At 38.8% G+C, this 27212-nt stretch overlaps 4 protein-coding genes across 4 annotated transcripts; 2 read left to right on the top strand and 2 right to left on the bottom strand.

Annotated features, from left to right (window-relative positions):
* Positions 1–382: 382 nt before the first annotated feature.
* LOC147862205 (pentatricopeptide repeat-containing protein At2g39620-like) lies at positions 383–4205 on the top strand. Its single transcript, XM_087323109.1, has one exon. The coding sequence runs from the start codon at positions 1122–1124 to the stop codon at positions 3933–3935; it is 2814 nt and encodes a 937-aa protein (XP_087179235.1). The 5' UTR covers positions 383–1121; the 3' UTR covers positions 3936–4205.
* Positions 4206–4724: 519 nt separating this feature from the next.
* On the bottom strand, positions 4725–7251 carry LOC147862204 (uncharacterized). Its single transcript, XM_087322943.1, has 2 exons — positions 7143–7251; positions 4725–6996 (listed from the first exon to the last, which is right to left on the bottom strand). Exon 2 carries the CDS (start codon positions 6952–6954, stop codon positions 4939–4941), a length of 2016 nt encoding a protein of 671 aa, XP_087179069.1. The 5' UTR covers positions 6955–6996; positions 7143–7251; the 3' UTR covers positions 4725–4938.
* Positions 7252–10171: 2920 nt separating this feature from the next.
* LOC147862203 (uncharacterized) lies at positions 10172–13923 on the bottom strand. The gene is made up of 7 exons (XM_087323007.1): positions 13269–13923; positions 13004–13120; positions 12023–12201; positions 11581–11674; positions 11084–11161; positions 10879–10980; positions 10172–10796 (listed from the first exon to the last, which is right to left on the bottom strand). Exons 1-7 carry the CDS (start codon positions 13734–13736, stop codon positions 10662–10664), a joined length of 1173 nt encoding a protein of 390 aa, XP_087179133.1. The 5' UTR covers positions 13737–13923; the 3' UTR covers positions 10172–10661.
* A 9266-nt stretch (positions 13924–23189) lies between these two features.
* LOC147862202 (uncharacterized) lies at positions 23190–25976 on the top strand. Its single transcript, XM_087322697.1, has 2 exons — positions 23190–23555; positions 24827–25976. The coding sequence occupies exons 1-2, from the start codon at positions 23406–23408 to the stop codon at positions 25823–25825; spliced, it is 1149 nt and encodes a 382-aa protein (XP_087178823.1). The 5' UTR covers positions 23190–23405; the 3' UTR covers positions 25826–25976.
* Positions 25977–27212: the final 1236 nt, after the last annotated feature.

Below are 27212 nucleotides of genomic sequence, written 5' to 3'. Positions count from 1 at the left end.
ATGTCTTGAGGGTAAGTAAGAGCAGAATCATAACGAGAAAAAAAGACAAGGGTGGGCGGGGAACCGAACAGAGTTTTCCATTATTTCTCGAAACACCCCTATGTTTTCGTTATTTTAACTCGATAGAGGGCTCCTATCGAAGGATAGATAGGTAGATAGATAGATAGATATTCCATAGAGAGGCCAATATTGGACCGTACAACCAAATGTGAAAGAGAAAGCGATAGTGAAGACTTAGGGGCATGCATGGGAATAACGAGAAATCGATGGTTCGGGAGGGAAGGGTATCGATCGGCAATTTTTCGGAAGCTGAGAAGAACATTAGACATTGGGGTCCTGCCTCTCTTGAGAGTTTCAAAATATATGATCGAGTCCCCTGAAACTCATTGCCTTGATCTTGGGCATTAATGAGGAAATGGATCCTCTGTTTCACTCACATGGTAAATTGTAATTGTCAAGTGTTTTGAGTGCCCAAGCATGCTCTCTGATCACATCAACTCCTTCATAACTTTCACGTGTGAAGGAATAGGCTGACGCAGAGAAAGCTTGTGATGACAAAGGTATGCAAAAAAAGAATGGAAGAAATTTGAAGTGAAACATGTTAATGCATCTGCTTGAACCAGATATCAGTTTGATCTATGTTGGAACCTATGCTTGTTGGGCACTTTTCCTGCATATGATAGGACAGTATAGAAAAGACAAATCTCACATAGAAAATGATAGGGAAATTTGTGTTTCAAGAGCAATTTGTATTTTAATGTATGTGAATCACCCAAAGTGGTATGTTGGTCGAACGTTGAAAACTTTATGTTTGAACCTGTATTTGTTGGGCAATTTTGTTGCATAGGATGCAAGAATGGGAAAACCACCCTAGAAAATGATTGGGATTACCCTAAACCCTAAACCCAAACATCAATCTGTAGTAATGGATGGGAATCACACAAAGTGCTATGCTAGTAAATGACAAAAGCTTATATTTGAATCTATGTTTGTTGGGCAGTTTTTTCACATGATACAAAAGTGGACAAAAGACAAAACCGCCTGAGAAAATGGTAGGAATGTGTGTGTTTTAAGAGAACTGTGGAGTAATGTAGGAAGCTCAGAAAGTTTATTGAAAAGTTATGCTTGAACCTATGCTGGTTGAAGGCTTTTTGCACATCATACAACGGTGTAGAAAAGAGAAAACCCTAGAAAATGCTAGGAATGTGTTTAACAGAATTTGTAGCAATGGATTAGATTCACATGAAGTGCTGGGAAATTACATGATTCCCATGTTAGTAGATTGTGGATGCATGAGCGAAGCTTGGCAGGTTTTTGGGAAACTGGCAGACCCAAACGAGCATTCTTGGACATCTCTGATACAAGGATACATTGGATATGGTGATTTCCATAATGCTCTTGATGTATTTCATAACATGGAGAAAGCCCATGTATATCCTAGTGGTTTTACACTACAAGCAGCCTTAAAATCTTGTGCCAACCTTAAATACTTGAGCAAAGGACAAGAAATTCATGCAAATCTTGTTATGAAGGGGTTGGATGAGGATCCATTTCTTTGCAGTGGTTTGATAGATATGTATAGTAAATGTTGCATATTCGAAGAAGCTTCGAGAGTGCTTCTCGACATGCCATTCAGGGATGTGGTGTCGTGGAATTCAATTATTTCAGGCTATGCTGAACGTGGATATGTAGAAGAAGTATTGGAATGCATTCAAAATATGCAACTTGAAGGTGTTTCACCGAGTGCTATAACATTTGCTTGCACCATGAAAGGATGTGGAAATATAGGTGCGTTAAACAATGGTCAAGACATACATACTGAGGTTATCAAAACAGGCTTTGAAAGGAACCCATTCATGAATGAGATATTGTTATATATGTATTTGAAATGTGGTTCAATTTCCGAAGCTGCGGCTATTTTTCTTGCAGTGCAAGTCAAGAATGTTGTTTTCTGGACTTCTTTTATCGCTGGGCATGTCGAATTTGGGTTCAATGAGAAGGCCCTGAGCTTCTTAGAAGACATGCGATTGAATGGTATCTCTCCGAATGAAGTCACATATGTCTGTTGCGTGAAAGCATGTGGCAGCGGAGGAGAAAATGTGAAGAAGCTCCAAGAATTGCATCTGGATATTACCAAACAAGGTTTCGAAAAGGATACATTCATTCAGAATGCTTTGGTAGATGTTTATGGGAGATTTGGCCTCTTGCTAGATGCCATAAAACTGTTTGATGAGGTTTCGAACCGAGATGTGGTCACTTGGAATGCGTTGATTTCTGGTTATATAGAACATGGACACCATGAGGAAGCCCTAAACCTATCGTCATATATGTATGATGAGGGAATTCTTGCGAATGTGTCTTCATACATTCTGTGGTTAAAGGCTTGTTGCCACTTGGAGAATCAACAAAAGGGCCAAGAAATGCATATCCAGATTGCAAAAGGGCAACTGGAAGAAGACAATTCTCTTGGAACCAGTTTAATTGATATGTACATGAAATATGGGGCATTTGAAGAAGCATGCTATGTGTTCTATGAGCAAAAGGTCCGCACTGTAGTTTCATGGACATTACTTATTGTGGGGTATGCAGAACAAGGTTTTATTACTGAGATACACAACTCCATACAACAGATGCAACTAGATGGTATATCACCCAATGCTGTAACATTGACATGTTGCTTCAAAGCATGCACTCTTTCGGGATGCATGGACTTGGGCCGTGAATCTCATAACATAATTATTAAACTGGGATTCGATCAAGATACGTTTGTGGGTAACCATATAATCGACATGTATGCGAAATGTGGATCGCTTGAAGAAGGAAACAAGGTTTTTGAGCTATTGAGTATTCGGGATGATATGTCTTGGGGTGTCATAATTGCAGCTTGTGCAGAACAGGGTCTCGCTGAGGATGCATTTACTTGTTTGGAGCAAATGCAAGTTGAAGGTATGGGCACCAACACAAGAATTTTTGTGAGTATCTTGAAGGCATGTAATACCTCGGGATCTATACGATGGGGGCGTAAAGTACATACAGATTGTACTAAAATGGGCACCGACAAAGAGATATCAGTTTCCACGGCATTAGTCGTCATGTATACTAACTGTTGCTCTATCATTGAAGCTGAAATATGCTTTACAAAATCGACCTTGCACAATGTTGTGTCATGGACTGCATTAATCACCGGATATGTCGAACAAGGTTATTGTGAAAAAGCATTGAGATGTTTGGGAATGATGGCACTTGAGGGTATATCCCCTAATGCAGTCACTTTGCTTTCCATACTGAAAGCTTCAAGTAATAGCGGAGATATCAAAGGAGGCCAAGGAACACATATTGAACTAGTAAAGAAAGGGCATGAAGCTGACAGAATTATCGGAAATTCGCTAGTGGATATGTATGCCAAATGTGGCAACTTAACTGAAGCCCATGATCAGCTTGAAAGGCTACCAGACCGAAGCATCGTCACATGGACGACATTGATTACTGGATACGCCTCCTATGGTGATAAAAGTAATGTCATGTATCTACTCAAGAAAATGGAAGAGGAAGGTACAGAAGATGATGGAGTTATATTGCTTAGTATTTTAACCGCATGTGCTCATATTGGTCTTGTGGATGAGGGCTTAATGCTCTTTCATGTGGTGAACATGGATCCTAAAGGTGGTTCATCCTTTGATCATTTTAGTTCTATGATAGATTGTCTCGCTCGTGCAGGACAGCTCGAAAAGGCCATTATGATGATGAATCAAATGCCCTTCCAACCTAATCTTGTTTTGTGGACTACCATGTTGGGGGCTTGTAGAAATTGGGGTCATATTGGGCTCGGTAGACAAGCGTTTGAATTCGCAAACGGATTCAACGAGAAACAAAGTGCAGCTTTCTTGTTGATGCTGAATATTTACTGTACAAATGCAGATACTGGTGAACATTGACGCTTTTTATAGAAGCTTTATTGAAGATATAGGAGCAATCAGCTAATTGGAAAACAGTGCAGATTGTAAATGCATATTTGTATTGAAAGAGCAAACACATAATACAATAAGATTTATTTCCTCAATTCCCAGGGATAGAGATTCTCCATAAACATGATGCCATCATCATATAGGAGGTGAATGACAACTCAACTTTAAGAACATATTCATTATCACATCATAGTGATTCAAAAGAGGTGGTATGAAGAACTTTTCAACATGCATTGAAGAAATACAACAGCTCTGGATGGACACATTTCAATTCAGGCAGGGCACACCATTTAATTAATTAGCTCTGGATAAATTACTTATCACAATTCCCGTAGTCATTGAATTTTCATTAATTGACATATTATATAACTCAATTGGTACCTGAATCATGATGACTGAGTAATACATAATGGATAGGAATTCACAATTTGATTCAACCATTTCATTAATTAGCTATGAATAAATTTCTTACCACAATTCCCTTGGTCATTGAATTTTCATTACCTGACATAGTATAACTCAATTGGTACCTGAATCACGATGACTGAGTAATACAGAATTGATAGCTTAAGAATTCACTAAACATATTCATTAATTGAGACATTACAACACATTGCATCCGCTACAAAATTTATTTATTCATTCATTTGGGATGGAACATCACATAAAAAATCATCAGACCAAAAATGAACAAAAACATCACCAATCAATGTAGGCTACAATTTACACGAGAACAAACAGCACACTATACCACAAAGTAGCCACAAAATACAGGTTAATTTCAAAAAAACAAAAGATCTTTTGTTGCCTTGTAGTTGTTACATAGATTGGGGTGATCATCAACAAAAACATTCCAAAATGTATGTTTATGCATGAGACTGCTGGCCATTGAAAAGAATCCAAGAAGCAAAGATAGGAAAACAAAATACTTGGAGTCAAAAGCTACAGATTGAACAGGAGGACGAAAAAAAAGCTATTTCAGAGATGGAAAACGCACAGATCGGGCCAGGGAAGACGAAGTAGGAGAAGCAAAATTGCCCACAGTAGAACCAGAATCCGACTGCTTAGAAGGGGTTCTCACAGATGAAGGCTGAGTCTTCTGGAATGTGTTAAGAAACTCATCAAGTTTGGGAAGCTTGGATGCAACCTCTTCAATCTCCATCTCCAGCATTTTGAATTCGCTCCGAACCAGAGCTTGTGCTTCCTCTACTTCGAGCCCGTCATCTTCATGACCGTTTTCACCCCCATCACAATCTTCATCAAACTTGGGACCTATATCAACATGAGATTCTGCTACTGGTTTTGGGTTCCCCGAACATTCCTGATCCTCAGAAACAGGTGGCACAGGCCCAAATCCAATGGTTGGAGTGTGAGATACATTGCTGTTATTCGCTTTGCTTCGTGATTCCTCGATGAACTTACGAGGAAGCTTCGAAGAAGACATGGGCGAAGCATTGTTTGTAGGGATGACTGGTGGATGGGTTGAAGATTCACAGGACGATGCTACTGTTGGACACGATGACGATGATGATGAAGAAGAAGTCAGACAGGATTCTGACAGAAGTGATGATGAAGATGATGATGGCAACGACAATACAGTGGATTCTGATGATGTGCTCAACAGATCTGCCAATGACGATGGTTTGGGGAGTGATTGTGATGATGAAGTTGTGAATGCAATCTCGTCAGGCTCCAACGATGTCGATAATGCCGCCTTGGTATCAGACGATGCCAATGCAGGCCCCTCTCGACGAGATTTAGACTGCCTGAATGGGGAGAGGATTGATCTGTCCTTCTGTTTCTCATCTTTTCCGGAAGCTCCCAACACTTTCACTGCATTGATGATCCTTCTAGAAGCTTCCAGGACCTTCTCCGTAGATCCGGTTCGCGCTGTAGCAGCAGCAGCAGCAGCAGCAGTTACATCATTGCCATCGCCTTCATGTTGTATTATTCCGAGGCCTTTCTCTGCTTCCATTTTTAATACTCCACCGGCAGCGTCAGCTGAATCTGCATAACTTGCTTTCAGATCAGCGCAGCAGGTTAAAGCTCCATCGCTTGTCTCTACAGTCTGCTTGGTGCTCATCCCTTCTTCCTTTTCTTCTTTTCTTTCATCTTCATTTTCGTTGATCTGCGACAACTTGTTAGAGCTCACAGCCTGGGATAATGAAGGATTGACTACGAACTCTGAAAACGATCCTTGAAGAAGAGAGACAAGAGTTTCTCTGTCTGCAGGATCTGATAAGGCTACCCCTTCTTCTTTCAGCTTCTTTTCGAGCCAAGCCTTTCCAATGTCATTGAGACCGTTCATCCAACTACACCATGAATTCGTCGAAGTTTCCATGGAAGTTGCGGTATTCATAGGAGACGGAGATGAAGATGCGGCGGACGCAGAAGGTCCGTACATATTAACGGAAGGTCGAAATGGACTGGGTGGGTAAGAAATCGGCATGGAAGCTCTAGTGTTTGAAGCAGAAGCATGTCTTGCAGGAAGAGAAGGATTAAACGAAGTAGGAACGGATGACGAAGGACGATGATACGACGTGGAAGCAACAGGAGAAGAAGGATTAAACCATGCAGAGATCGACGAAGAAGAACTATGGAACCAAGAAGAAACCGACGAAGGAGAAGCAAGAAACGGAGCGGAGACGGACGAAAGAGAGGATAGAGCAGCAGCTGGATTCTTCTCTGCGGATTTGGTTTTTCTTTCTGAGATGAGATGGCTATGGGAGCTCGGATTACTGAGGCGAGCTTGCCTCTCTAATTCCGCGTCTGCGTCTGCGAGGTAGGGATTGACAGTGAAGAAGGCGAAGATGCAGAGCGACGTGGAGAGGATGAGAGGGGTGAAGAAGAGAAGGAGCGTATGAAGGAGGGGGAAGACTAAGAGAAGCAATAGGAGGAGGAAGAGTATGGCGCCGCCGCACCAGTAGAGCTTGGGATGCTTGCAGGAGAGCACGGAGAAGCTGTTGAGAAGCTTATCAGGAAGAGCCATGGTTGCAATGGAGCAGAGAGAGAGAGAGAGAGAAAGAGAAAGCTAACGCAGACGAATGAGCAGAAGTGGAGAAGGAAATTTGAGATTAAACTGAGAGAGCCGCCATAGCCATAGGTCTTTGTTCTCTTTTACACGAAATGAAGAGAAGGGAATTTGAGATTAAACTGAGAGAGCCGCCATAGACAGACAGAGATAGAGACAGACAGAAGTAAAGAAGACGAGAATGGGGAAGGTTCTGTTTTACACGGAGTGAGCCGCCATAGCCAGAGAGATGAATGAGGAAGAAAGGAAATGGAAACGTTATGGTCTACCTAGTGGTTAGGGCTAGAAAAGATCGAGCGCACACAGGACACAGGAGAGAGAGAGAGAGAGAGTGTGTGTGTGTGTGTGTGTGTGTGCAGAAGAGATGATTGGCCGAATGAAATTTAGGGTTTAGATGGATTTTTTAGGGTTTGCACAGAGACAGAGACAGAATGGAGGGAGCCGCCATAGCCACACAGACAGACAGAAGAAGAAGAAGAAGAAGAAGAAGCAGAAGCAGAAGAAGAGTGATGATGATGACGAGTTTTTAAAATTCTTAATTCTTAATATTTATTATTCAAATTCAAACTTATTCGAAAACTTTTAGTAATAATTTGTTTTATTTGTCGATTTAAATTTGAAATCATATTTAGTTATTTATTTATCTCTTTAGTTAGCTTATTTATTTATTTATCACTTTATCTATTTATTTATTTATCTTTTTCTATTTATTTATTTATTTATCTTTTTCTATTTATTTATTTATTTATCTTTTTCTATTTATTTATTTATTTATCTTTTTCTATTTATTTATTTATTTATCTTTTTCTATTTTCTTTATTTATTTCTCTTTTTCTATTTATTTATTTATTTATCGATCTATTTATATATTTATTATGTTTTGTTTGCGTAGACTTATTATGCCCCTTAAATTTCGAGAATTTGAAATGCTTTACTTTTTGGGTCAAAAGAAATAAAATAGAAATAAATAAAACTTTTGAGGATCGGACGGTTAACATTTATCTTGTACTGTGGAATCGGACGGTTAAGGATATCTCATTCGTTTTTTCCCATTTTTTTTGCTTTGTCAATTATGTCAAATTCGTATGAAAATAAATAAATTGGAAAAAAATAATTTGGGTGGGCTTCTGCATTGGTAGACGCGCCCACGTCATCACCCGCCTCGAATTTCTTTATTCCACGAATTTAATTTATTTATTCTGCATGCTTCACATTTATTTATTTATTTAGTTATTTGTTTATTTATTTATTTATTTATTTACTTATTTAGCTTTTTATTGATATTTCCAATTTCCATATCTATTTCTTTTCTTTATCTTTTTAAAGTTGCTCTTTTTTTTCCCATGGCTCGAAAAAGTAAAATACTATTATTATTATTTACTCATTTTCCCAGCTTTTCTTACGTTGCTGATTTTGAATTTGTTTTTGCTTTTTGTTTTTTGTTTTTTGTTTTTTGCTTTTTGCTTTTTGCTTTTTGCTTTTTGCTTTTTTGCTTCTTTGATTCTTTGGTCTTTGGTCTTTGGTCTTTGCTTTTTTGGTCTCTAGTATTTGGTCTTTGCTTTTTGGTCTTTACTTTTTTTATCTTTGGTCTTTGCTTTTTGCTTTTTGACCTTTGCTCTTTGCTCTTCTTTCCTTGGTCTTGAAAATGTTTTGCAAGTCCACAAAATCCCGGAAAAGCTCAATATACTTCCCCCCCCAATTCCCTTTGTTGGAACAAATTTTTGAACTCATTTTCGCCCGCCTCTTGCGCCCTAATTGCAAATAAGCTATTATTTATAACATCGTTGCATTCCTCCTTCACATTTTGTGCTCTCACTTGTCACATTATTCCTTTGCTTCTTGATTCCCGAAATCTTTCCATAATGTTAGGTTCGCCCATCAACCATTACGATTAATATATGCTTTCCATAACCATCATTTTCATTGGTTTATATATATATATAATGTCATACGTTCGACTTCCTTTGTTGAACCCTCAAAGTTAGCAAACAACTCCCCACATCACTTCATGTGCCATGTGATGCGGACAAGTCTCCTATAATAGATCGTGGATAGCTAGCATAGAGTCCTACTAAAAGAGGCTCGATCAGAGCATGCATGGTAAAAAGTTGAAACATCTTTGCCTAAGATTGAAGTTGAATGGATAGCGTAGAGTCTTCCTAATAGAGATTCAAAGGAGAGCGAACACATGCCTATGTTACAAATTGTTGATGCTCGAGTTGTGGTCAAATCCGTAAACCGAATTGCAATTTTTGGAATGCCAGACGAACCAGCTAACACATATCTTGTCTTGTAGAAAGGAAGGTAGGCTTCAAGGCCATTCCTCCCTAAGTCTACTCTCTTTTCTTTTTCTCGTCATGAACAACTTATTTAAATAAGAAAATGATTGACACATATTTGCATGGGATTTGGTGAATCGCCATTTGTTTTTAAATTGAGAACACATATTTTCTAAACTCCACAATGGCTTTCCTCTAGAGAAGAATGTCTCCAAAAAACTATCAAACAATTTACAAAAGCATTCTCAAATTTTAAGTGGAGGCTTGACTGGCAACACCTTAGTATGAAGTAGTATTGCTCAAACCTCTCATGGCCCCCTAGCAAACTTAAACGGACACCCCTTGACAAGTCAACAAAGCAAATAAAGTGAGATGTTATCAATCCTTCGTAGGACATAAATTAGTGCATGGTATTAAGTGAGCTCCAAAGTTGAATTTAGTGTTCTCCTATGCTTTTGGATTAGTAACATCCATTTGCTCAAAGTATATCTCCTAATTTGGTTAGCCTAAGGATGCCATATGAAGTAACACTCTAAATTAGCGTATTGGTCCTTCAACATGAAATCTAGGTAGTAAAGCTAAAGTCTTCATTGATAATGAGATAATCTATAGCTTGTTGCCAAATTCATGGGCCAATTGAGGAGTCAATCTTGGTGCATAAGGATACAAATAAAGAGATGAGATGATAGATAACTAACCTTTACAATCAATGACCTCAAAATTAAACGAGTACAATATGCTCAAGTCATTGACCCATTTTTCCTCTTACCTTACTATGGTACCAATGACAAGAATAATAGCGAAGAGAAAGGCGTAGTACTAGACCCTTTCAACCAAGGGATGTTCACAAGAAAACATGATTGTGCAAGTAGGATGCCTTGGTGATATAAGATAAAAAAAACCAATGTAAGTTAGGACGCTGTCCATCATATCAACTTTGTACATAATATTTCAAAACGAAGGGTTCAATACAAAATTTTGCAAGCTTTTTTTTGGGTGGATATTCCTTTTGAGAGACATAAAGTCAAAAGGGCCTTAGGTCTATACATTTATCCATATCCAACGCTCTTATTTTAAGATAGCAAAACCCAAGGCATCATAACCTTCAACAATAATTCTAGGACATGGATTGAAGTATACTATAGAGTCAGAGAGAATGGACATTATTACAATGGAAGAATACATTTTGCACAAAAATTCGGTGATTTCCCGAGTTTCGAAAGAAAAAGAAGGAAGCATGTGTATATATATATAATTATCTTACAAAGAAGGTGCCTACTCTTCTGTTACAAAAGGTAGACCTTAAGATTTCTTTTATGCACCAAACGATGAAACTCCTTGCTTGGAGATCGTGATGTTCACGGTTTGTTGGTACCCACAAGTTCTTCATGTGCACTTTTCATTGACACAATGATTTATGGAATATATCCTTTGGAGCCTATGTTCTAACTCTTCCATCACATCTTCTTGATGCTTTGAACGATGGTTTGCGAGTGAATCCAATGTCATCTCGTGGGCAACCTAACAAGAAATGGAGAAAGCTTGAATCACATGTGGTGAAAATGTTATAAAAAACCCATAACACTTGAGTACTACGAACTACCTTCAAAAGCTTATCGGGATCATAGAAAGTTCGTGTTGTCTCTTGTAAGAGGTTGACGATTTCGCCTAGAGTATGCTTGGATAAGATCTCATCTTCCTTTATCTAATGATATAAAACGTCTATCATTAAGCAACGGAACCTTTGAAACTTGGAGAGAAACTAACTAAAAACACAAGTCGTGGCACGCCTGCCTCTTATGCCTTACCTTGAATATGGCCAAGGCTACTTTAAGGAGAACCCTTGCTCCCTCATTGAAAAGCACATCCCACACTCTCATCACTGTCTGTATTACAAAAGCAAAACGATAAAAAACTTTGTTTAAAAAAGCAACTACACCGCGTCAACCCATTACCAACATTCAATTCTTCCCAAGTCCTAAGATTTTGTTTTTCAACTCCATCATACCACACATTTTATATTCCTAACGCGCATATAAATAAATACCTTACGGAATAACATTGTCTCGACTCTCTCATTATTGAGGCACTAGCCCCCCAAACCGTCCACAACGGTTTTGACTCTTTCCTTGATCCTCCACATTTCCATTTTAGATACCATACATACTACACCACAAATTTCCTTCATGTATCGAACTAATGAAAAAAACCCTGGTTCACCACAACTTTTAACACAAGTAGCTCGCCTATTCTACTATCGGCTGATCAATAATGCACAATACTCTGTGTTAAGAAAAGGAAGTACCTCCGAAGGAAGGCTCTTGGCAAAAAGACATAGAAACCATTCAGTGATAACAAGTGAGACATCGAAACCAACTTTGTCTAGGTGCTCCACCAACCTGCAACAAATAAAGATATCTTTCGATGGGATATTTATATCACACTTAGGGCTCAGTTCAGGCTTGACCTTCCTTAACCGGTTTGAGATCGGTTTGGGATGGCTCAAGCCGAACTGAACCTATTTGGGCCAAACCAGTTAAGGCTTAATCGGCTTGGCTAAACCGGTTTAGGAACCGGTTTGGTTCAAGTTTGAAAACTCCCAAAGCGGTTAAGGCTTAAACAGTTTGGTTTGGACAAGGCCAAACCAGTTAAGCCAAAACCAAACCGTTGCCGATTCCTAATCACAATTATTATTATTGAAATCCAAACGAGGGAGTGGCAAAGGAAACTGAGGTAGTTTCAATTACCTTGGACAATTATGTACAAGGAGATCTTTGAACACCCTTTGCTCAACATGACAACCAGAGAGATCATCACTATAGCAATCTTTGACCAATATATTTTCCAACAATACCGCCAGCATCGAGAAAGCCAACTCTTCATTTTTCATCACCAAGAGCAACAGGGCTGCTACATAATTCATTCCCTGTGATTTCATTATTACATAGAAACCAAGATTTCTTTTTAAACACCCCCAATTCATTTGCTATACAGCCCAACATTTTGATTTTGGTCTCTTAAAATCGAAGAGAGAATTGAGTTCACACCCCTTATGATCTTACATGGGCAAGGGAATGGAACCACCATGTATTATGCCAAACTCCCATCCCACCATATTATTATGTCTACTTCATTTCATGATGAAAATCATTAATGTTGAACATGTCTGTATTTCATGATGAAAATCATTGATGTTGAACATGTCTATACATAAAAACCATGTTCCAAACTACATGAAATGGCAAGTCTATCTTTGCCCTGTTTTTTGGAAGATCATCTTGTTATGCGATCCGAGCATAACCATAACCATGTCAGAGTCACCTAGCCAGAGATTGACCCCTGCTACATGGGTCCACATAACCCTAAAACACATGGATTCTTGGACAAGATAACCTTATAGAATTGTAATATATATATAATCAATGGGGTTCTTGGACAAGATAACCCTGTATTTCATGATGAAAACCATTGATGTTGAACATGTCTATACATAAAAACCATGTTCCAAACTACATGAAATGGCAAGTCTATCTTTGCCCTGTTTTTTGGAAGATCATCTTGTTATGCGATCCGAGCATAGCCATAACCATGTCAGAGTCACCTACCCAGAGATTGACCCCTGCTTCATGGGTCCACATAACCCTAAAACAGATGGATTCTTGGACAAGATAACCCTATAGAATTGTAATATATATATAATCAATGGGGTTTTTTTATCAGAATCTCACCTGACAATACCCAACTTGTGAGTCCCGGAATGAATAGGCAACTAGGATGCGTCGCAATGCTGCATGCCCTTCCGGGGTATCAAGCCGCGGATGTGATGGAAATGTGCGCGCAATATCCTAAAAAGGACCCAAAACAAAACAAGAAATCAAATCCTTTTCTTAGACAAGTTTACATGAAATCAAATCCATCATCCATGAGCAAGAAAGAAACCTAAGGTTGCAAAAAATGTTCTTCAAGTATATAGAATGCGTTGTGCACACATACTTGATCTATTTGGAGAGTTGAATCTGTACATTTTCCTTCAACAGCAGAGATAAGATCCCTATAATAAGTTTTGGGGACTGTAGAGATCTTGTTAGAAGCACCAGAGATGGCCATCCACAGTTTTGACCTTATTTCTGGATGTATACCTTTCCTGACCAGTTTTTTGAGCTCAATACAATCAGACAGATTCACAAGGTTAATCTCTGATATACTTGATAGACCAGGTTCTGAATACCATCCTGGGCCCTTAGTTCTTTCCCATAGAGACCATACTTTCCTTTGGTTTTTCACCCTCTGCTTCACCTCTCTCAGTGTCCTATACTCTTCAAGGCTCACCATTACGGAGAATTCATATAAATCCCTAGTTCTAATGGTCATGATCTTGCTTGAAGAGATGGAATATGCACTCCATTTCTTCTTTTGCTGGACCCATTTCTCTGCTATTTGTGATGACATGATAATGGGCATAATTATGGAGGAAAACTTGGATTCCTACGAGACAGGAAGGAAGAGAGCAAGCATGAAACAACACAGACACAAAAAAGAACAGGATGGATTTGGGCATTAAATCTAGCCGTTGATGCAAATGGGTATTTTTGTTCTTAGCCTCCTTTTTTGTGTGTTATTATTAAGGTTTCTTGATTTTCCATGTCTCCACCTTTCTTCTTTCTTCTTTCTTCTTCTTTCTCTTCTGAGTTTCTTCTGTAGCCACCATTAGAGCTGTGCGAGAGGTTAAAAGAAAGAGAGATAGGGACAGAGATGAAGTCAATGAGGCCATGCCCATGATTCGCCCACCATAATCCTTTTGAAAATTTCTTCAAAACTTGGTCCATGATATGTATATGGATCCTTGAGATGGACAGACCAAGCAAGCCCACACACTATTTACACACCTTTAGGCAGGCCAAACCAAGCCCAAGCCAGGCTCACACTATTTCTCGTGCCTATGTACAAGCCGATGACCCGCCCCATCATACATACACGCACGCACGCACGCCTGTGATCGAAACATTCCTCAAACGGACAAGAAAAGGAATCTCTATCGCCCATCAAGAGTCCAATGCGCTTTTTCAATTGCCTGCCTGCCTTGCTCATCCAAGCAAAGGAGTAACTACAACCAGAGGTTTGTCAAACCCTAGAATAACGTATGCTTATCATCATGCAGTAATTACACATTCTCATCAATTTACTAGAGGACAAAATCTAAAATCACAAATATCAGTGCACCTTCTAATAACTTCATGTGTGAATGTAGATAATTCAGATGCAAGTGTAATATGGAAAAGATTTATGGGGGGTGGAATGGTGTGCAGATGAGAGCAAATCAAAGGATTTATGGGTTGGATGAGGATGATGTGTAGTGGATCATGTTAGGAGTTAGGATGAAATTGAAGAGCGGTGGAGTGAACGAGAATGAGTAGGAGTGGATCATATGTGGGTTGTCAAGTTATTGTGTTGGTCTTGCTTAGTTAACTTATAGGAAGAGTTTACCTCGTTGGTTAATGTTACAAAAGGATAGGTTTGTTCATGTTGGTACGTATAATCATTATCTAGCACATCAACAGAATGAATTGGCTTACTTGGTTGGTTTATGATCAACATGTCGTGGGTGTTTATGCCTTTTGCACTCATGAGAGAATTTAACCTATTTGTGTGTCTTGTTAAAAGATGGTGGGCCACCACAAACCAACATGGAGAATCTTACAATATGTAATATTGGAGCTAAAATGTCCATCACCACTCTTGCAATGCTTTTTCTCAACTACGACAATTATATTGTTATCCAGTGTGCATTGTAGTAAGATATGCTCCTTGAATCAATCACAAAGGCATCCGCGTATCATGATAAAGGTTCATAATGCCTTAGCAAAGATACAATTGTGTATTCGCCTATATGTTGCAAGAACATGAGTCCCTCTATTAGTTCTCGAACAATGTTTGAACTTTATTTTGATATTGTGTCTATGGAGGATAGGGTTGCATCAAGTGCTTCATCATCAATGTCCATGGGCACTGCTATGTTATTTAACAAGAGAAATGTTTTGCCAATCCATGATCTTTCCATTTGCTTACCATGATCTCGAAGAAAAACTCTAAAAGGGTAGTTATCCATCATGATATTCTCATCCATGTATATGTCTTGTTTACTAGGTACAAGAGTGCTTGCCTAAAAAAGCCAAGTGGCAATGCCTAAATTTTTTAACTCTATATATCATGGCTAATGCTTCCACTTCCATGGCAAAGGAAATTCACATGATTATCAATTGGGAAGTCCATCTTTTCATCTCCATAAAAAAAGAAAACAACAAATTGTTTCATCCTTGATTTTACAAAGCATGAGGTGGAGAGTGTGTTGTCGCATTTGGCAAATGATAAAACCATGCTTGGGATTAGGAATCGACACCAATTCAGTTTCAAACTTAACAGGTTCGAAGGAGTTCAAACTTGAACAAAACCAAACCAAATACCAAACCCTAATCCGGTAAAGGCTTCACTAGTTTGGGCCAAAATGATTACTAACTTCTTTTTGGCACGATGTTTTTCTTCTTGAAATGGTATCTTTCTTTCCCTCTATCCCTCTCTCCTAGTTTTTGGGACATCTCTCTCTCTCTCTCTCTCTCTCTCTCTCTCTCTCTCTCTGTTGACATACAATAAACTTAGGATGACTTTATGGAACTATAATGGTGCACTTTGGACACACCCTAGCCGTCTAGAGGAGATTTTGAAGGTATCTGTCATACTTTTTTTATTAGAAACACATCAGAGCCCAAATCAAGGACTGCCACAAGTTGACGGTTTTCGTTGGGAAACTGTCTTTAGACAAACCTCACGTCGGCATACTACTAGAGGGTCTGGAGGGTTAAACAAGAGTGTAAAGAAGGGGAGGATTACTTTTAATCCTCGGGATTGAGATAACCCATTAGGCCAAGTGTGAACTCGCCTGGGGGCCTTGGGTATCGCTATAAATATGAGGCCTAGCTACCCTCATTTCATCATATCTTGACTATGTTCAGACTCTGTTTCGTGGTGGGTCAACTCTTGTAGCGAGTGTGCCAGCACCAGGTACAACTCGACACGATGGCGGTGGTATGGGACGCCGATTGAGGCTCGAGTCCGTCTCGATCCCTTCGCTCGGGGGTGGTTGGGTGGATCAACACCCTTCTCTCTCTCTCTCTCCTTTCTATATATCTATCTTTTATCCTTATCATATGCTTACTTTAGATCATAACTCTAACATTGACCATATCTTCACACTTGGGTGCTTAATTGACCAGACGAAGGCTCGTAAGAAGAAATTATATTGTTGCTTTGTGGACTTCCGCAAAGCCTTTGACACAGTTCCTAGGGAGAAGTTGTTTGATAGGCTTAAGAGCTTGGAGATACCAAATGACATGATCTGGGCCATTTATGCCCTATATGAGCAAGTCTCTAGGTGCGTAAGATGCCAAGGTGGCCTATCCAATTGTTTCACTAGCACCATTGGTGTAAAACAGGGTTGCCCCCTATCATTGACTCTTTTTGGGATCTACATTGATGAGATCACTAATTTTATTGCTTGTAAGGGAGGCAAGGGAGTAGCTATTGGGGATACACAAGTTAGTCTCTTACTCTACCACATGACATTATTAGAGCAGAGTTCAGTCTGCCCCTGATGTTAGTAGAAGCATTGTTTCAAGTGGTAGTTTTTATTCATCGGATACATAGCCAACTACAAGATAGGATATCCCGTCAAGCCTTTGAGGCATTCCGATCCCTACATGCGTCTGGAGACACTAGCTCTTGGTATAGCACTGTGGTGAGTTGGTTACTTGCAAACGGCATAGACATTAATAAACTACCCCCCTTAAGTACAACAATGGGACTGATCAAACTCTAATATCTCATGAAGACCGTAATAAAGTGATACGCCAAGAAATATGGCAAATTTAGACTCGATATAAATGGATCACCCCATGAGAGCCACCCCCATCTAAAATGGTGTACTATATGAAACACTTCTTGCACTTCTCTCAGTTAGGTTTTATTACACAACCAAGATATCTAAATACATTCTTATCAAATGCACTAAGGGTGGCCATTGGACAACTTAGGATATCATCTCACCAACTTGAGATTGAGAATGGTCGGGCTAATAGAGTCCCTAGAGAGGAAAGGGTATGTAGGTTGTGCCACATAGAGATAGAGGATGAGTATCACTTCACATGCAAGTCCCCAACTTATGCCGAGATACAAGTGGAATATCAGGACATGTTAGGGCCCTCTCCCACCCTCTCCAAACTATTAGATACCCCGGATGTAAAGAGACTAGGTAGGTATATCTTAGAGCTAAAACAACATAGGGAGAATAAATTTCAAAGTGTTAACCATAACCCGTTTACTATTCATCAACTCGTAACTAGTGTAATTTTTCAGGAACAAGGGGAGATGATGAATGTGGATACACTTACGCCGCTCGGCCTCTCTCTTGAAGAAGCCGAAATGTAAAGAACAACCAAACGCCCTCGAATGTTAGGCTTCAAAACAAGTCGACACGGAGTAGAAAGGATTAAGAAGATAAGGGAACGTGAGCTACGTCGACTAGAAGCTATGGTTGGGGTACCTTTTACATTGGGGCCACGGGCCACATCCACATCGAAACCCTTTGATCTCCCACTTCTCTTCAAGAGACTTGGATGGAAATGAAATTAGGCCTAGTATAACATCATTTTCATTGTAGAATATGTTTGTTATTTTACTAGAACTATTTAGCTTAAAACTCTATTTTTATTTTTATTTTTATTTTTTACTTTCGATGATTGGGTAAATATCCCATTTTTTGTTGTAAACCATTTGTCTCATGGGCCAATTTTGGCCTTAGAAGACGTTAATCTCTCTCTCTCTCTCTCTCTCTCTCTCTCTCTCTCTCTCTCTCACACACACACACACACACACACACACACACACACACGCGCGCGCGCGCGCGCACACACACGCACACACGCACGCGCACACACACGCATGCACACACAATTGCTCTCTATCTATCCATCTATTAGTTAAATATATATAAAAATGACTTAATTAGCGTCGGCTTGAGCCAATTAAAGTATGTCTCAAGCCAACCCATATTGACCTCAAACTGGTTAAGAAAACTCAAGTTTACTACGCTAAACCGAACTGTCAAACCATTTAACAACAATTAAATGGCTCAGTTTAGGCTTGAGCCAATTCATTGTCGACTCCTAGTTTGGATGGGCTTACATATGAGTTATTTAAGAAGTATGTACAAGAGATGAAGGGATCAATCATGTTATGTGTTCATCAACTTTGGAATTCAAGATACATACCATAATCATGGAAGATAGGTTGATAAATATATTGTTGTTACGTAATGGCCACCATCTTTTACTTAATGGCAATTGATTTCCTTAATTGGGGGGATTAATATACAAATTATGTGGCAATGTCCTTGCTAATACATTACATAAATATTTACCCATAACTATTCACAAAATCAAATTATGGTTTTATACCAAAAGGGATATTCTACATAATATTCTAAATGTACATATGACTATGGACTTTTCTAAGGAGACCAAACATTAGTTGCTCATGGTACATTTAGATCTAGAAAAGGCTTATGATAATGGGAATTGGTCATTTGTGGGGGATTTAATGGCTCATAAATGCATTTAGGGAGGGTTCTATTTCTTGTGTCATGCTTAATGGAGGAATTACTCAACCCACTTCACTTTTGAAATCAGTTGACAAAGATAGCCATTAAGTCTATTAATATTTGCTATATTGTAACTCATCTAATTTTAACAATCTTCTATAAAAAGGCTAGAGACATAGAGTTGGTAAGACTTGCATTACCATTGGGCAATTGCCTTTTGAGAAGACATTAGTGAGGAGAAGACATTACAAAGGCAATTGCCTTACCATTGGGCAAGTGCGTAAATTGTTTGTTACACCCTTGGGATTGAAGATAAACATGCAAAAACAAGTGTTCATTCCATGTGTAGAGAGAGAAATTTGGAGAATCTTGGTTACACATGGGCGGTAGTACAATGTGACATGATTTATTTTCATTTACGTTATCCTCTTGGTTGAGATGTGTCTAACGTGAAAGTTATAGGTTGTACATATGTATGAACAAATTGCAAACAAATTATTGTATTGGAAAACACAAGCATGGTCATTGCATCGGCATGTGAAACTAAAAGTGGTTCAATCAATCGTGATTCTTATGGCAAAATATTATTTACCATTTCTACCAAGGTATAAAAAACTATCAAGAAGTTAACAACCTCGAGGCAATTCACATTATGGAAGAGGAAAATAAAAATAGGCCTTGGGTGGCGTGAAATCATATTTGTACTCCAGAAAGTCTTGGTGGGGCGGCAATTTAAAATTTATATCTACATATGGTGGCTTGAAGTTTGTCCTTTCTTAAGGCTACGTTGGAGGAGCAATAACCATGGATAGGAATTATTGTTTACTTAACATATTGAGAAAGAAGGTATCGTGCATGAAAAGATAAAGATTTTAGGCTCTTAGTGACATGCCTGTGGTAAATAGTGATAGACAAATTAAATGAGTAGAGACTCAAAATTTATTGGCGACTCTTTACATAATATTGGATTTTTTAGAGTGGCATTGATTATGTGAAAGGGCAAATACAAATTCCTTGCAATTGGAGTGTTGGCATGATTGGACTTGGTTAATGTACATGATGCCATGTTAGGATACAAAGAAAGATAAGTACTTTACAGACAACTAGTTGACATTGATTTATCAATTGTCCAATGGCAAGGGCTAATTGGAAATTTATAACTACAATGTGGGCTTCTTTGAGTGGAGTGTTGAAATTCCGCTTCAATGGGTGGGTGGTCATGTGGAATTGAGATATCTTCACATTTTTTAGGAAGCATTTTAGTTTATAAGGTATTGGGGATCATTGCATAATAATTCGCCTTATGTAGAATGTCTTTGTTTTTATACTCAATATGGGGTTCAAAGACACGTTTAACGATTAAAAGGAAAACTAATATGTTAGTTCTCCCTATTGTACACTTTAGGAAGGTTGACACAAGAGGATTTAGGGATTTGTATGTTGACAAGGCATCATATCTGTCATTTGCATTGGCCTTTAACACATTGAATCATGTAGATCTATGCTAATATATCTAGAGAAGAGGGATGTTATGGGAACCCGAATTGGTTTCATGGTGAGTCAATAGGATATTATATCCCATTGATTTTAATTTCAACTTTCATAATTAACACATTACTATTTATGAAATAGATAGATATCTTCCTAATATCCCTAGGAGATCCATTGCAATCTATGAGATGGGGCATGGCCCACGGCAAGGATCAAATGGGCAACACATAAATGCATGTGCATGTGCTATTTGAGTGGGACCATAAAGGATATGAACTAGGGAAGATATGATGACGGTGGAGAGGTGCTTGCAATGGTGACTCCCGAATGTGTCATGCTTTGATTACCCATTTGTGGGTTGAACTCACGTAATCTCTTCATGGATTGACTTCGTGCAATCTCCCTTTCCATGCATTCTCTTCGTGGAGCCCCCTTGTAGATTTGCTTAATGGATCAAGGGGCACTCACTCATTCCATTCGTGGGACTTTTTTCATGGAATTCCCTTTGTGGAATGTCCTCTTTGTGTAATCCTTTACTAGATTGCCCTTTGCATTATCCCTTTGTGTAATGAACGAGTTCTCGTGGACCTGAAAGGACACTTAAGGATTCCCTTCATGTAATCCCTCTCGTGGCATTCGCTTCTTGGAATCCCTTTTGTGGAAAACCTCATGGAATTCCCTTAAACAACTTTTTGAGTGTTCTCTCTCATTGAAGTTGTGAATCTCTCTCTCTCTCTTTCTCAACACAATCACTCAATGAGATTTTAAGATTAAAGCTAATAACTTGTTATTACAATAGTAATTGATTAAGAACAAAACACTTGTTTCAATTACAATAATGAAATCCCATTGTCCATAGGGTATGTACAAAGGTGGGAATACAAGGAAATAGAGAAACAATCAATCAGGAAGGTCTTTGAGTTTGGTGGCTTCAACTCGTGATTGACGATTGCGCACCCTTTGCGGATGTAGCTCCCATGACTCTCATACTTGAACTTTGCCCCTTCGAGTACCATATATTCTATGACTCGCGTGCTCCTCTCCCAAGCAAGAAGAACCCTTCCCCACAACCCTTAAAGGATAACTTATTAGAAGAAGAAAATAAATCCCCAAACCCTAGAAACACAACCTAAGAAAAATAAGAAGTCGAAGAGAGGTTGCCCAATATGCACTTTCCCTCTCTCCACATGGGGAAATGGTGAGGACGAGAAAGCTCCTCTAACCAAACCCTCAACGAGAAGGATCTCACAAGTCTTCCCAAAACTGTCAAACTCTAACAAAAATGATCCAACCCCAAAATAAGCCTTCATCTATCCCCTTTTATAGAGACCCATCTATCGCAATAAATGTTCACTTACACCATGAGATATGAAAAAGGGTAAATAACTCTCACGTGCATATGCGCGAAGAATCAAACCTTTACCTTTTACCACGACAATCAATCGTATGCATTTCGTTATTAACTTTTAATTATTGTATTATTCCCTTCATGTATATACATATTACATTGTTTTTAATAGTTGTGACTTTCCCATACATTCCGTTTACCATCCTTGGACCCCCAACGACATCGGAATGATTTATCAATGTCTAAGGCACCTCGTTATATAACATTGTTGGACCCACACATGATTGCCACCTTGCATTGACCATATATGATCACAACTTGGCATTCATGCAAGCATGCCATTTGGGGATCATGTGTTAGTCTAATTTGATCATTTGTCTAAGTTATTTACTTTTTTGGAAAGAAGAAGAGTTATTTACAATATATAAGATTATAATAAGCTATATATATATACACCAGATTAGGGGCTTGATTCTCCATAATGATTATGGTATAATGTACATTTATAATATTCTACAAAAATGTTCATTACACTTGCTTGGACTTTTAAGTTGGTTATAAACTCTCTTTGAAACCATCATCTAGAGATCGATGGTTACATTGAACGTACAAATCAAACATCAGAGCACTCTCTTTATAAATGTTCTATCGACTATTAAACATGTTTACAATGAATCTATACATCCTTCTACTAGCTATACTCCCTTACTTGCCAATGACTATTAAACATGTTTACAATGAATCTATACATCCTTCTACTAGCTATACTCCCTTACTTGCCAATGCGGGTCAACATCCATCCCCTTGGGAAGAGATGCTTGAACATTTAGAAAATCTCCCAAAATCGTGTTGTTACACCAAAGGTAATAGGTTCTCTCCATAGAAGTCGGTGTCCCCCTCCTCTCCATTGGAAGCAACCTGTCAAGCAAGCTGAGGAGGGGTCTATCCCTCGGGTGTCAGTATCATTGGCCCGTCGTGTTCATAGGCAAAGGAATAGTAGTATCATCGACTCATCGTCTTCATAGGCAAAGGAATAGTAGTATCATCGGCTCGACGTCTTCATAGGCAAAGGAACAAAGAAATGTAAAGACTTCGTTACGTGATCGACATTGTCATTGCGAAATGCCGTTTTTTCTATTATATATCTTCGTTTTCTTCTTTGCTTCAATAGAAGCACGTGGGCAGAAAAAGAAGGAGAAGAGAGTTCTCGAGAAAGAGTCCAAGAAAAGAAGAAGAAGAAGAAGAAAAAGACGACGAGTCCTTTTCTTCCATTTGATCTTTTTTTTCGCACGTGGGCAAATTGGGATTGTCCGCTTTCACACGTGGGCGGCCAAAACGCGCTACACGCGTCCGGTCTGCTTTCACACCTGGCCAATTCTCATCCTCTCTTTCCTTTCTCTTCTCTCTCTCTCTCTCTCTCTCTCTCTCTCTGTCTGTGTCTGTCTCAGAGTTCGGCCTTGCAGAGATCCATCGCCATAGCTTCTCCCTTCATCTGCTCCAGCCCTAAGTAAAGAAGACTTCAGCTTACTCGCCATCGCCATCACCATCGCCATCTCCATCTCCATCTCCATCTTCCTCCTCCTGTTCATTTCTGCTCCTTTCCTTCCTTCGTTCTTTCGTTCTTTCTTTCTTTCTCCTCCTCATGGATTTCTGCCTCCGTGATCGCGTCGTCGACGACGGAATGCCCCTCGACTCCATCATTGCTCAAGGTGTCCATATGTGCCCTTTCCTCAGAAACATCAACGAATCCACCGATTTCTCCTTCGTGTCTTCTACCAAGGCGCCCAATCATGTGAGTTAATCCCTTGTTCATTCTGACAGTTGATCTCTGTTTCTGTTGATGTTTTTGATGACTTGTGTGTGAAAAAGCTATGAAGATCGCTAGCTTCCATAGGAGGATCTAAAAGATAGATATAGAAAAGCACTGCTTATCCTCTATATTCTGCACAGAGAGGGGGAGAGAAAGAACTGTGTTTCCTGAGAAATTTGTAAACAAGAAATATGGAACCATAGTTTAGGACCGAGCAGTTAGAAGAGGTGCAAGAAGAATGAAATAGTTAATGAATCCCATCTAGAAGTGTGTTCTCTTCCTGGAGAGCAGCAAAACAGGAAATGGAAGAGTTTTATAGGATTTTGAAGAGGAAAATTAAAAACAGTAAATATGACAACATAAGTTAGTATTGAGGATAGGAGAAGAGCAAGAGGAATAAATCACATCTGAAAGAGTACTTCATTCTTCATGTAGGACAAAACAACAGGAAATGGAAGAAATATGCGAGGCATCGATTTCTCTGATGAGGAAGAATGAAGAGAAAGAAGAATGAATGAATTATATATGGAGGTGTTATTCATGTTGTGAACAACAGCAAAATAAATAAATATAGATTCATTAATTTCTCCATTGAAAGCATTAGCTAAAGTAAAATACAAGCATTCCTCTGTCCAAAATCTCCAGGAAAGTGTTTGTTTTCTGGAACAAGAAGACAAATTATCTTAAGATAAACAAGCACAGAAATCTCTGAGAGATAGAGATAGAGAGACAGATTCCAGAGTTGTGAAAGATCTAAAATTGTCTTTTTGTATTGAAAATGTAGTTCCATATTGGAAACTGGGAGACTAGAATATAGTTTTTACTGTTCATGAGGAGGCCAAATTTGACCTATGGGACTGAATAAACAGCACAAGAAAGGAAGTGACAGTTTGTTTAGTTGATAGGTCGTCATTTTCGTCATCTGAATTAGTCTGTAGGTTGGGAGTAAATTATTAGTATTTAGAACTTAGACAAATCCAAAGTTTGTTGTAAGTTATTTTCTGTGGGTTGAATTCAAATTCATTGTATGCTAGTCAAGGTGGTGTTTTCTCTTTCGTAATGAAAATTATATATTTACTGAAAGAAAAAGAGAGGGAGCTGAAATGATCTCCTCTCAACACTGAAACTAGAAGTAATTTTAACTTTACTTCTCTTATTCTGTGTGGTTAAACATAAAGGAAAAGTATTAATAAAGGGAGTGCAAAACATTATGCAACAAGTATTGATTCAGGTTCTTTTCTTGTGTGTTTTAGTTGAAAGGACGACGTGGCCCTATATTTGAGGATGGTCCAAACTTTGACTTGGCATTCAAAGTGTTCCATGGCCATAGTGGAGTGGTTCCATTATCTAATAAACAAACACAAATGCACGGAGATGAAGAGAAAGAATGTGCTATCAAGAGCATGAGCTTCCATCCCTTGGCGGCATCATCAGCTGCAATAAGCTTATCAGCATTAGGAGCATTTGATCCATTTGGATTTGATGCTTTTATATCAAAGCAAAACAAGATGAAGAAGAGGACCCATAGGACGGATGATAAGCAAAAACAAGAGAAGAAACCCACCACATCTAATAATGGGCATGAAGCATTGGGTAATGAATGGCTACAAACGGGTAACTGTCCAATTGCAAAGTCTTTTCGAGCAGTTAGTGGAGTTCTACCTTTAGTTTCAAAGTTTTTACAAACCCCGCCGGATATGAAGATAAAGTGCCCGCCTGCAATAGTTGCAGCAAGAGCTGCCCTTGCACGAACTGCTCCTGTAAAATCATTGAGGCCACAACCATTACCCACAAGAGTTCTTGCGGTTGGCATGTTAGGATTAGCTCTTAACGTGCCTCTAGGCGTATGGAGAGAACATACTAAGAAATTCTCTCCTGCTTGGTTCGCGGCAGTCCATGCATCAGTACCATTCATTGCCATGTTAAGAAAGGCTGTCCATATGCCCAAGTATGTGATGGCATTCACATTTGCTGCGTCCATCCTTGGTCAGATGATCGGGTCCCGTGCGGAGAGGCAAAGGATTGCAAAGATAAGCTCAAGTCAAATAGCGTTAGAAAGAGATTCAGATTCGGAAATGATGGGGTTCTCAACTATTCACTCCATGGAAACAAGAGATTCCTCACTACTGTGCTCTGAAAATTTTAATACACATGATAATACAAGCGGCTCCTCTAAATTACTGTGCTCTAAAGAGACGGGGAGCTCATGGATGAAATCAGACCTGTCGTTTGACCCGTTGCGTGTTTTCTAACTGTTTGTTTGGAGGCGATTTTTTAGTATTGAACAATATTTTTGTAATTTGTTTAATGCTGATATTGATATATACAATATATATCAATTCATGATGATTGGAGGTATTTCTGGGAAAATAAAATGAGCCTTACCAATGGCTTTTCTATGTATCTCTACATTGGGATGTTGAATTATTTGGAAACATTGAGATATTCTTTAATGTTTCTTTTGGTGTGGAAGTGAGTGTAAAACTTATTAATTCTTGGCATGTTAGCGATTGTCCATTATGAGTTAATGCAACTAAGGAATGACCCAATTCCAATATAACGGTAGCCCAAATGTTCCTTTGCCCCCCTAAACATTATTTCAACACATTCCAATTCAGCACTTGCACAATACTATGTATTTGAAACCTTGAAATCTCAAGGCAATTAATCACTATTATAACTTTAATTGAGCCTTGACAAGAAGAGTTTTTGATGAAAAAGTTTTGCATTCCATGCTTTAAACTTTTGGAATAATTGCATAGAATCAAGATTTAGGAGTTTAGGTGTTAATCTCCTCTAAAAGGTAGTCAATTGTCTTAATTTGTATGTTTGTGTAACTAAATTACGTGATCTCTTTGATTTGCTTTACTTTCCTTGAGTTTCCTTTGGTTTCAAACTAACTACTTGTTAAAGGGACATTTGTTAATTATGCTAATAAAGAAGAAAGGAAGTGATGAGTACCCATGGGAGGGAAGGAAAGGCACATCAAGATGGTGGAATGTTCAATTGCAACAATTTCCATCTCAAACTTCAAAGAACAATATTGGCTAATTAGAATAACCACTTGGTTTTGATTGCATATTGGAGAATACACCGATTTGGTGGGGTTGGATGTTTTGTTGCCATGGCACATAATGTAAACCACCTCCAAAGTAGAGAAATTTCCAAATTCAAAACATTATATTAAATAAGCAAGATGCACAAGGTTTCAACGTAACACCTTTTTCTATTTGACAGAAGGTAAAACGCTTTGCACCCATCTTGATCTTCTCAAAAAAGAGTATCTCCAATAGTTTCACCATCTTGCAATATACTCCATGGCTCCTCCTTGGCCGTCTTAGAATGTCATAATCTCAATGGATTTCCTTAAAAATGGAAGAATTAGGAGCTTTGTATTGCTTTTGATTATTATCAACTCCTCCAAGTTGTACGCTACCAAGACAACATCCATCATCCGTGATACTTTCTTTCATCAACCAACCCACGCTCTTCATGTGGGGTTCACTAATTTATGTTGTGAAGTGCATGTCACATGTTTGCGGACAAGCACTACACTTCTATCCACAAGTGATGATTTAGGGGTGCAAATATGTTTTGCCAAGTTAGGTCTCGAACCCACGAACTTCAAGATAAATTATA

This window comes from Azolla caroliniana, unplaced genomic scaffold (assembly GCF_043228905.1).
Source record: "Azolla caroliniana isolate FFs.n. ecotype wild unplaced genomic scaffold, voAzoCaro1.0.p SCAF_7, whole genome shotgun sequence".
Taxonomy (NCBI): domain Eukaryota; kingdom Viridiplantae; phylum Streptophyta; class Polypodiopsida; order Salviniales; family Salviniaceae; genus Azolla; species Azolla caroliniana.
The sequence above is the reverse complement of the archived record's forward strand: the minus strand, read 5'-3'. Positions and strand labels throughout refer to the sequence as shown.